General features: G+C 34.0%; 1 protein-coding gene across 5 annotated transcripts in view; it reads right to left on the bottom strand.

Moving 5' to 3' along the window:
• Positions 1-10,867, bottom strand: part of Ttc17 (tetratricopeptide repeat domain 17) — a 110,768-nt gene that overhangs the window by 80,360 nt on the left and 19,541 nt on the right. For all 5 annotated transcript variants that reach the window (XM_048788635.1, XM_048788638.1, XM_015477795.2 and 2 more), the window contains exons 3-8: positions 5,892-6,061; positions 4,971-5,082; positions 4,597-4,728; positions 2,335-2,444; positions 1,513-1,657; positions 944-1,083 (exon numbers count right to left, since the gene is read on the bottom strand). In XM_048788635.1, coding sequence (XP_048644592.1) covers positions 944-1,083; positions 1,513-1,657; positions 2,335-2,444; positions 4,597-4,728; positions 4,971-5,082; positions 5,892-6,061 — 809 coding nt within the window. The remainder of the gene's footprint in view (positions 1-943; positions 1,084-1,512; positions 1,658-2,334; positions 2,445-4,596; positions 4,729-4,970; positions 5,083-5,891; positions 6,062-10,867) is intronic.

Genomic DNA, 10,867 nt, shown 5'->3' with positions numbered 1-10,867 from the left:
GGGCGGGCAAAGAAAACTTTGCTTAGAAATATTCTTCACTACCTGATTTCACTAAGTTAACTGCCTGGTAACATTTAGTCACCCAAACCTTATTATTACCTATCACACTGCAACATATGGAGATTTTAGGAGCTCTAAAGATTGTGGAAGAGAGTCAATACAATAATTAAGAGCATATTACTGGTAGAAACAGCCAGGGCAAGTTCTGAACAGGTGTAATGGAAGTCTGTTACAAATAAGCAAGCTATCATTCTTCCCTTTTCACTACATTATGTTTTAAGTAGACTGGAAAATAAGCAAATACAAAAGTTCTAAGTCTCCATTTAATTCTCTAATAACCAAAGTAAGACTCAAAGGCCATAAGGTTAATATATCTGAGAAATAAACAATTCACTTCTGGGTTATGTGAAGCTTCTCAACTGGTCTTGTTATTTATGGAATCAAACATATATTTTAATAAGTATACTGAAAAGACCAAATACAAAACAATTCCATTGCTGTATGACTTAACTCACATATCTTATTAAAATGTGGGCCAAATAATGTTTCTCAACTAACATAACAACAGTCCAACCCTTGGAGCCAAAGGGGAGAAAGATCAAATATTGCACATACAAGTGATTTTACTGACATTGTATACTCCATAAAAATAACAATGACATTACTGACTATCCCCCAACTTCCCCACTCCCATCTAGGTTCATAACAGTAATCCTACCATGGTCAAAACTATAAAGATTTATATGACAGCTTCACTGAAAACATTCTCTAGTTTCTGGAATCAATTATGTAAAATCACTGGATTTGGAGTAAAGGGGCAGACTTTCAGTGAAGAGGTAATTTTTTAATTCTCATGACCAAGTTAATAGTGATATTACCCCACACAATCTAATCTAAGGGTCTATGGTGCTAGTACTTCAGTAAAATTTTTTCTCCCAATTACCTATGTTGAGCCTCCAATTTCTGTTCAAGTTTTTGCTGACATAGAACAGCATGCTTCCTCTTTATAGCTTGCTCAAACCCAGGTTTGGCCTGCAAAGCATGGTCATAACACAGCACTGAGTGGTTATATTCTCCAAGCATCTGAAGAGACAAAAATAAAAACATACACATGTATACACACACAGGGGGAAGAAATGTTAGCCATGGCCTGGTTGTACCTGTTCAAATGTCCTAATTGTTTATGAAATCAAACCTACATCTCACTCTACATTGAACATTGTTTTGATCAATGATCAAATCCCCACAGTATGAAGGTATATACTGTAGTTGGAAGGTATTGCTATCTGTAAAAGGTGCAGCCTGCACAATTTAAAATTCTAATCAATTTAATTATATTTCTTTTCCTTCAAGAAGCTAGTACTTGATACAGCATTAAGATTTTTCCTTCCCCCTAATGTCTTCATTTCCATTGTTTAGACTGAAAGTGGAAGGGGAAAAAAAATTCTACTATGAGAGGGGAAAAAAAAAAAAAGCAAAAGGTATGGCACATGAAACAAAAGTAGTATTTACTGCATATATATTCCCCAACGTGTAATAGCTGGTGAAGAAGTCACTGTCGTCCAGAGCTGCATGGACCACAACAGCAGCATCAGCAGAGAAGTGTGCTCTGTGCAGAACGTTTGCCAAATTGACCAGGGCAATGTCTTTATTTTGTCTAAAAGAGAAGAAACGTTACTAGATGTTAGGAAAGAAACATGTGTTCCATGATTATGCATTACTATTTGACAAGGAAAAATGATACTTGAAGTCACAGGCTCCAAATATCACTTTAAGCATGCTAATACGTGGAGAAAATAATCATAATGCTTCATTTAAAAATTTTTGATGAACCCACTTGAATCAAAGTGTCGAATATGATATGTCAAGAAATTTGTAATGTTTTCAACAACCCACAATAAAAAAAAAAAAAAAAAAAATTTTTGATGGTTTGCTTACTTAATCTAACAGCTACAAATTAGGCTCCCAAAATAAGAGGTGACAGACATTTTATGATTTTAAAGCATCTTCAGGGCTTATATTTGCTTTAAGAAAAGTTAAGTTTAAGTTATTAAAATTCCTTTAGTCACAGTCCTTGCATTCATGTCTCAAATGAACCACTGGACTTCTACATTATATTTTTTTTTCCTTAATGGACATGAAAAGTATATTACATAATTATCACTTTGAACTTTTTGACATCTGTGATTTTTTGTGTTGAGTCTAATTTCTTTGAACAAGGAACAAGTGGGCATAGTATAATATGATGCTGCTTCTTGTTATCTTATGTATTACTTCTTTAACAGTCCTGATTAATGTGGAGAATCAGGAAGTCCAGAAAAAAAGCACTCTTACCTGGAAGAGAAGTGAAGTGCTCGCATGGCACATTCCACTACCTGATATGGTTCATTTTTTATTCTCCAATAAAATGAAGCCATGTTATAGAGTACCCACGAGGAAGAATTCTAGAGATAACAAATAAAAACTACAATCACATAAAACTCAAAGACAGTTTCTTGAATTATAAATGTTCAGAATGAGCACGACTGACACTTTGGTTCTTCTGAAATTCAAGATGAAGAGCAAGACTAGTTATAACAACAACAAAGCAGAGGACAGGTACAAAAAAAAACTACGCCTGTCCAAAGGGCCTTCTAATCATCAGCTTGCAAGTGCACAGATCTTCATACAGAGATCATCCAACACCAGGCCATCATCCTAGAGGAGAAATAGCACTGGAAAACCCACTGAGTGGCCACAACTTGTCTGGCCCTACTTCAGGAGTTTAGAAATTCACTTGTTCAGAAATTTCTAAGCAACTTGGAAATTGCTTTAACATGAAATGTCTAAAATTAACATGTGACAAAGTTTTATATTGATGTAATATCTGAGTGGAAGTACTAACTACAGCAAATAGGCTTATGCTTTCATGAAGATGAATTCTCTTTTTTCACTTTCTTATGTGTGTTTAGAATCCAATTCAAACCTTCAAGCTGTTAAAAATTAAATCTTTTGTCTATGATTAAATATATTAGTTAGTCAAGTTAAACTGAAGTTCAGATAGGCTTTTCCTTTTGTGGCTGGGATTTTTCATCCTCAAACACATTCTGAATTTTAGCCACAAAAAGGTCAAAACATTATCATGTCAAAAACTGGATCATGGGGCTGGGTCACAGCTCAGTGGTAGAGCGCTTGACTTGCTCATGTGAAGCACTGGGTTTGATCCTCAACACCACCACATAAAAATGAATAAAGTAAAAGTATTGTGTCCATCTACAAACAAACAAAAAAAACATATTAAAAATAAACTGGATCATATCAAAAGCTCAGTGTAAGTTTATAAGTAAAGAAAGTTTTAAGTTTCTTCTGTGGAAAAAAAATCAGCAAAATTTAAGATAAACTGTGAAAAACATTTTCAATACATATGACAACAAAGTTTAATACCTTTAATATACAAAGAGCTCACAAAAAATCTAAAATAAAACATAAAAGAAAAATATAAACAGATAAAGAAAAAATATGAAATTGCTAATAAGCATGTAAACTACATAACTTCAACAAGAGAAAGACATGTAAAAGTTTCTTTTTACAAGCTGGCAAAGATTAAAGAGAATGCCAGGACTCACTGTTGGTTACTCTATATATTAACTCCATAGCACTGTTAACAATAGAAATGTTAAATTACTATAGCATTTCTGGGGGACTAGCTGACATGTATACAAAAAGCCTTAAAAATGCAATTACCCTTCAATTCCCCACAATCACACTATTAAAAATGCACTCTTTTTCTTGATACACAGTGCTGTGTATTTAAATAAGCTGTATATAAATGTTACAATTATATATTTTATTTAATATCATTATAATTAATACTGCTTAGAAACTAACCTGCATTTTATGATATTCCTTTGGCATAGAGAAGAGCAAAAACTGCTATCTAAATTCCCACATGTTATCCTGAATGGTACATTTAAATTCCTGGGTCCTGTTACATAATTCCCTATTTCATTTTTTTAAAAGTAGATGTTCCCTTAAAATAAAATTACAGAAAATTTTATTTCTGGTCATGATTCATTTTCTGTGTCAGAGAACAGTAATAATCTATATACTGTGTGTAGATATAACAATGTTATTTTTTTTCTACACTCAATATAAATAAGCTAGCCTATAAACCCTATTAATTATATTAGATTAAAATTTGCTTTTTCATGAATTAAATAAATAAGACTTTTTAAAAAATAAAAGTCTTTTTTTTAAATGAAACTTTTTAGTATCTCTTTCTGGTAAGGAAAACTAATCAATCTATCCTATTGTTGAAATATATGGTTTATAGCAATATAATCATAATTTAAAATCATCCTCTAGACAATCCAAGAAGACAGCTATTTTCTTTTCTTTTTTTTTTTTTTAAGAATTTTTTTTAATATTTATTTTTCAATTCTCGGCGGACACAACATCTTTGTTGGTATGTGGTGCTGAGGATCGAACCCGGGCCGCATGCATGCCAGGCGAGCGCGCTACCGCTTGAGCCACATCCCCAACCCAGACAGCTATTTTCTGAGAGGAAAATTTCTTCTATTGTCAGAATCTCCTGACTCTTGAGTCACTATTGCTTACCTTCTGTAAGCCTTCATGAATGAGGTGGCCAATGTCATCTATACTCCGTCCTAATCGTTTAGACAGATATGTAAAGACTGGATCTTCTTTAGGTAACAGAGGTGCGGAAAGATTAATTCTCTCTTGTACACCCTACAGAAAAGAAAAAAAAAATTGGGGAGGGGGGGAAACACAGTGAAAGAGTGTATGACATAAAAGTTCACATGTAATTCAATATCTTGTAGCATTTATTTTGAAGAAATTTTAAGAAACGAGAGATATTTGCAGAATTATAAAGCTTTTGGGGAGGAGAAAAATAGTCTTTCTAAGCAAGAGGCCAAAAGAAAGAAAAAAATGCAAAAAAAAAAAAAAAAATCCAAAAGTTGTTTACTTACTCGCAAGTGCTGAAAAGCATGTATACTATAGGGAAGTTCTAGAATTTTAGTGCAATCAGGTTGCTCAGGGTCTGGAGGGACAGGAGATTCTGTATCTATATAATCTTCAGGGCTAAAGCAAGAAGCAATAAGTGAATGGAAGCTGTAATAAACAATACTTTTAAGAAATGTCAAATTTCCCCCAAGTTCTCATGGCATCTCAACCTTAAAACCAATGTTGATCAATACTCGTACTTTTTCACGTAGCAGAATGAGGAGCTGAATATTTTGGTAGTTCAAATTGAAGGGTCAGGAATTAGAAAAAACTATGTAGGTTATAGAAATGTTAAGATCCTGACATTTAAAAAAATAATAGGGCTAAACACTTTCTAGGGGTGTTAAATTACTTTACAATTTCATTGACAGTTTTTCTACATTTTTACCATTTAATGATTTTTAATGTGGTATGAAATCTATCTATATGTTTTAATTTGTATTGTTTGATCTTTTCTAAGAAACATTTTTCCCCAAATGTATTGGCCATTTGCTTCTTCTTTTTTTTTTTTTTTTTAAGAGAGAGAGAGAGAATTTTTTTTAATATTTATTTTTTAGTTCTCAGCGGACACAACATCTTTGTTTGTTTGTGGTGCTGAGGATCGAACCCAGGCTGCACGCATGCCAGGCGAGTGCGCTACTGCTTGAGCCACATCCCCAGCCCGGCCATTTGCTTCTTTAAACTATATTCAATTTTCTACTTTAGTATTAAATATTTTTTAATTGATTTATAAGAATTGTACACATAGTATGTATTTTTAATTTTTTAATTTTAATAAAGTCATCTGTTATTGAAACCGAATCTCATTACAAAAACAATTTCTTACTGATTTGAGAAAAGTCTCTTAGGAATAAACAATTTTATTTTTGGAAAGAAAATCTCTTTACCTGATGTCTTTGCTCTCCAGAGTTATGTATGTGCCATCATACAGATCCAGGTCCCCTAAGGGCACCTTGGCTTTGATGCAGTCTGGATCTTCTTTATTATGTCTCTGTTCTAGTCCTGTGTCTCTGTCCTCATTCTCTTCTATGTGAATTTTTTGAGCAACTAATTGTTTCTGTTGGGAAGGAAGTAAAACAGAATAGATTTTTTTCTGATATTCGAGTCTAAACACCATTGAAAAGAAAGGAGAATTTCATGAGTTTGAAGTTAGAGAATCCTCTAAGAAGGAAGAGGATTTGAAAACTGCCTGAATTAACTTAGTTCACAAAAGCATCTCTAAAAAAGTGTCCTCATACAGAAAGTAACAGAACATGATATTTATAATACTGAGACACAAGTGCCTTTATAATATGATTTCTGACTACCTATAAAGAAAAAAGTCTGACTACCTATATCTGCCAACTGAGCTTCCCTGGTTATACAGTAGCTCTGAAATTAAAACCTTTTTTTTAAAAATTAAAACCATATTTTATTTAAAATGGTTATATGTTAGAACAGAGTTAGACTCAATAAATATCAATGTAGTACAATTTGAGAAGTTACAGGAGGATATATTTCAGCAATCTAACAGTGTAGTAGACATAAGAATCATCAAATTTGAAGCTTTAAAGCATAACTTATTCAACCTAAATACTCAGCTAAAACTTCTTTGAATTGTCTAAACCCATCATGATGTTAAAGTCCTTCAAGATATAGAGAAGGCTACTGCTGCTACCTGGGTGCTCCACGTGAATCCCTGACACATATAATATATATTTTTTTCCAAACATAGAGAGCAGAATAAACATGTATGTTTTTACCACCCATATCTAGCATACATTAACATTTTACTTTACTTGCTTCAGATTGTTTTTAAATGGAAAAAAAAAAAAGAATTAAAAATCCTCTTTTAAATCCCTCTCTCCCTTCCCAAGGTTAGCACTAGCCTGAATTTATTTTACGTGTCATTTCTATATTTATTTTATAAAAGATTACCATTTTACACTTACTCCCTTAAAACATTATTTTCATTACATACATATGTAAAACCAATAATTTTAAAATTTTTATATAAATGGTATCATATTGTGTACTACTCTACAACCTTTTAAAAAGGTTGTAGATTTATCTACATCAGTGATTATAGCTCTAAATTTTTCATTTTAATAGATGTATTAAAATGTATTTATTCATTTCCTGAAAACATTTTGGTTGCTTCTTTAAAATTTTTTTTTTTAAAGAGAGAGAGAGAGAGAGAGAGAGAGAGAGAGGAGAGAGAGAGAGAATTTTTAAATATTTATTTGTCATTTTTTGGTGGACACAACATCTTTTTTATGTGGTGCTGAGGATCGAACCCAGCGCCCCGCGCATGCCAGGCGAGCGCGTTACCGCTTGAACCACATCACCAGCCCTACTTCTTTAAAATTTTTAAAAACTGCTATTAAAAATGTTCCAATATTCTTATAAACATTTCCTTGTACACATGTGTAAGTTTTAGCAGGGGTAGAAATACATGGTTATATGGGATATATGTTTTCTGTTTTATTTAGTCAAATATTCTCTTCAGAATGGTTATAATAATTAGAATTCTACCAGCAGATAGAATGATAATGCCCATATCCCTACAATCTTAACAAGATCTGTTTTTTTCATACTTTAAAATTTATGCTATTCTGTCATGAAATATTATCTTGTTATAATTATTGTGGAGAATGTATTGTGATAGACTGTATTGCTATACACTAATATCCTGCCCCTATCTTTTTGTAGTACTAAGGATTAAATCCAGGACATTGCACATGCTAGGCAAGCATTCTTCCACTGAGTCAAATCCCCAGCCTATCATGACTCTCCATAAGTATCACTGTTCTGCTGGACAGAGGATTGGCTCTACTACTTGCTTTGGCCAAGGTAACGTAAGAAGTTCCATGTGGCCTTTCCATGGAGGAACTTTTTAAGTCAATGTATGTTTCTTTATGTTTTCACACCACCTACTAAGAATGGAAAAAACAGATAGATGCTGCAATGTCAGCATGGGGCCTGGCTTATGGATCAGAGCCACATGGTACAGGGCCCTGATAGGCCTCTGAATGACCATTTAGCATGACCTTATTTTTTGGACTGCTAATTAATATTTTTTGTCATTAATTTTTTGGGCTGTTACTAAAAAGAACAGAACCTATGGTCAGTTTCCAATTATTCCTCCCACTCTACCCTTTTCCTAGAGGTGTGACACCCTACCTCACAGACTTTAGGCTTGGCCATCTGATTTGCTTTGGTCAATGGAATTTGAGTAGAGAAGTTGTATGTGATATCTCAGGAGGAACATCATCAAGGCTTACACTGTTTGGTTGTTCTTCCCTGAGAATCCACTTTCCTTCATGAGAACAGCTGTGACATTTTGAGGCTGGATTTGTGTTAAGTATATCTATTATGTATACCACATAGCTGGACAGAATAAGAAATCCAATCAGACAATCTGAGTTTTAATTAGTGGGTTTAATCTGTTTACATATATTGTAATTGCTGGTCTCTTTGAATTTATCTTGACCATATTATTTCTGCTCATCATTCTTTTTCTCTAGTGTGACTGACTTTTTTAGAACTTGGAGGCTATTCTTCCACTGTCTTTTGGTATCTAAGAAGTCCACATAGTCAGCATTACTTTGTGGATGATCTGTTTTATGTAGTCTCCTGGTTTATCTGTCAGTGAGTAACAGATTTATATCTTTAGCTCAGTCCTTTCCCCTTGAGCCCACAATTGAAGAACCAACTCCCAGCAGTATCTATACTTAGATACTAACAGATCTCTCGAACTTAACATATCAAAGCCAAACTCCTCCCCAATCCTGTACCTCCCTCAACATCTCTCAGTTAAGGTCAACTTCATTCTTGCAATCACTCAGGTCAAAAACCCTTGAGTATTCTTTCATCCCTTCCATCTGTCTCATCTTTCCAATTACTCCATGACTATCCTCAGTGTCTAGAAGTTTTGTAACTGTTTCCAGGTTCCATCCAGTTCCAAAATCTAGGATCAGATCTCACAGTTGTGAATGATTTTTTAGCCATCAGAGTTTGCTTTCGTCTTTCTGTGACTTCTTCCAGACTATTTCTATAAGCAGAATGGCTCAACTCATCTCCAAGCAGTGAACATAGTTCTGTTCCTTCATCTTACATCAATATGGCCTCTTCAACTTCACAGAGCTCAGGTACCTGACACCATATCCCAGCCTTGGAGTCCAGTAGGCTTGTCTGTACTGTTAGCCAAATTTCCAATTTAGTGTTTTTATTCATTTTTGCTTCATGGAGATTGCTTATATTGATTTTAAAGCCTGGATGTATTTTAAGCATTTTTCCTGTGCATTTTTACTAACTTAGTGAATGGTATCCTTTCCACCAAATATCCTAATTAAAAATTTCTATTTCTAATGTATCATAATGCCTACCATAAGAGAGCAATGAACATATATAGGGTGTTTATGTATTTCAAAATAAAAACTACTTTTTGAACCATCACATCTTTCTGGACATTATGTTTAAATAAAAATAAGATTAGGCTTCTAAGCATGAAGCCCTAGAAATATACTTAGAATTAAAAAAAATCAACTTATTCATATTTATACGTAATAAATCTACTAGGTCAAGATGAAAGACTATTTTAAGAATTTTGAGGTGTGTTGAAGTGTTCTAATTCTATAAATATATATATTTTGGTGGTGCTGGGCATAAAACCCAAGGCCTCATGCACACCAGGCAAGTGCTCTACCAGTGAGCTATATCCCTAGTCCCTAATTCTACAAATGTTCTTAAAATACTACTATCTACATAGAGCTGGTTAATATGAGCCAGAAGTTCTTCCTTCTTCATTCACAGAAATTTAAAAAAATATATTTCTAACTAGTCGTAGTAATACAAACGTTGATAGATAAACCAGTCCAAATTCATGTAAGTGAAACTCAGGACACTTCTGTAACTAGAATGAAAATATTGACCTCGTTTAACAGATAAGCCAGCATCGGTCAAGAGATACAGCTTTGCCTCTGGTTCTGTCATATCTTGCTTTGTGAACCCAAGCAGTTCACTGCCTTTAGGACTAACAGTTTCCTTCCCTCTAAAATCATGATGATCCTGTGATTCCTCATTTACTCTGGTTCTATTCTTCTTACTATTTATTCCTAATAGTTTTTCTAACTCTCATTTGGAAATTTGTTTTACTTTTTCTACTCTTTATAGTTTCCTTAAAATTTAGGTTCAATTTATACTGCAATTTTTAAAAAGCAGAGATTTTTATAGGAAAAAGTTTTTCAAATAAGTATTATGAAGCAAAATCAGTTTATGGGAATCAAAGAGAAAGGTAAAACTCATGCTTGATTTGTTTATTAAATAAAAAGATCAGAATTTATAGAATATATTAAGCTTTAAGCTTTCAGGGTACACAGTGATTAAGGCTTTTTCACCATAACCCTAAGAACACATCACAGCAAGAGTAGTTTTTATTATCTGGGAATGAACAAAATTAAACCTTTTAGATTATTAAAATCTTTTTTTCCCTTTTCATATTTCACCCAAACTCTTCTTGTAAGAATATCATCAGAGCTAGGTGCAGTGGCATATACCTGTAATCCCAGCAGCTCCGGAGGCTGAGGCAGGCAGTTCAAACCCAGCCGTAGCAAATTAGCAAGGCCCTAAGCAACTCAGTGAGACTCTTCTCTAAATAAAATACTAAAAAGGGCTGGGGATGTGGCTCAGTGGTTAAATGAGTTTAATTGCCTGTTGTTGAGAGCCACAGCCGGAGGGGCCCCAGCAAACTTCCAGCTGCCAGCAAACTTCCAGCTGTCGGCTGATGATTGGCTCACAGCGGCCCCAGCAACATCTAGCTGATTGGCTCCTCGGCCCCAGCAACATCTAGCTGATTGGCTCCTCTGCGGTGATGCTCATTGGA

The sequence above is a fragment of the Marmota marmota genome, unplaced genomic scaffold (assembly GCF_001458135.2).
Source record: "Marmota marmota marmota unplaced genomic scaffold, marMar, whole genome shotgun sequence".
In the NCBI taxonomy this organism is placed as follows: Eukaryota; Metazoa; Chordata; class Mammalia; order Rodentia; family Sciuridae; genus Marmota; species Marmota marmota.
The sequence above is the reverse complement of the archived record's forward strand: the minus strand, read 5'-3'. Positions and strand labels throughout refer to the sequence as shown.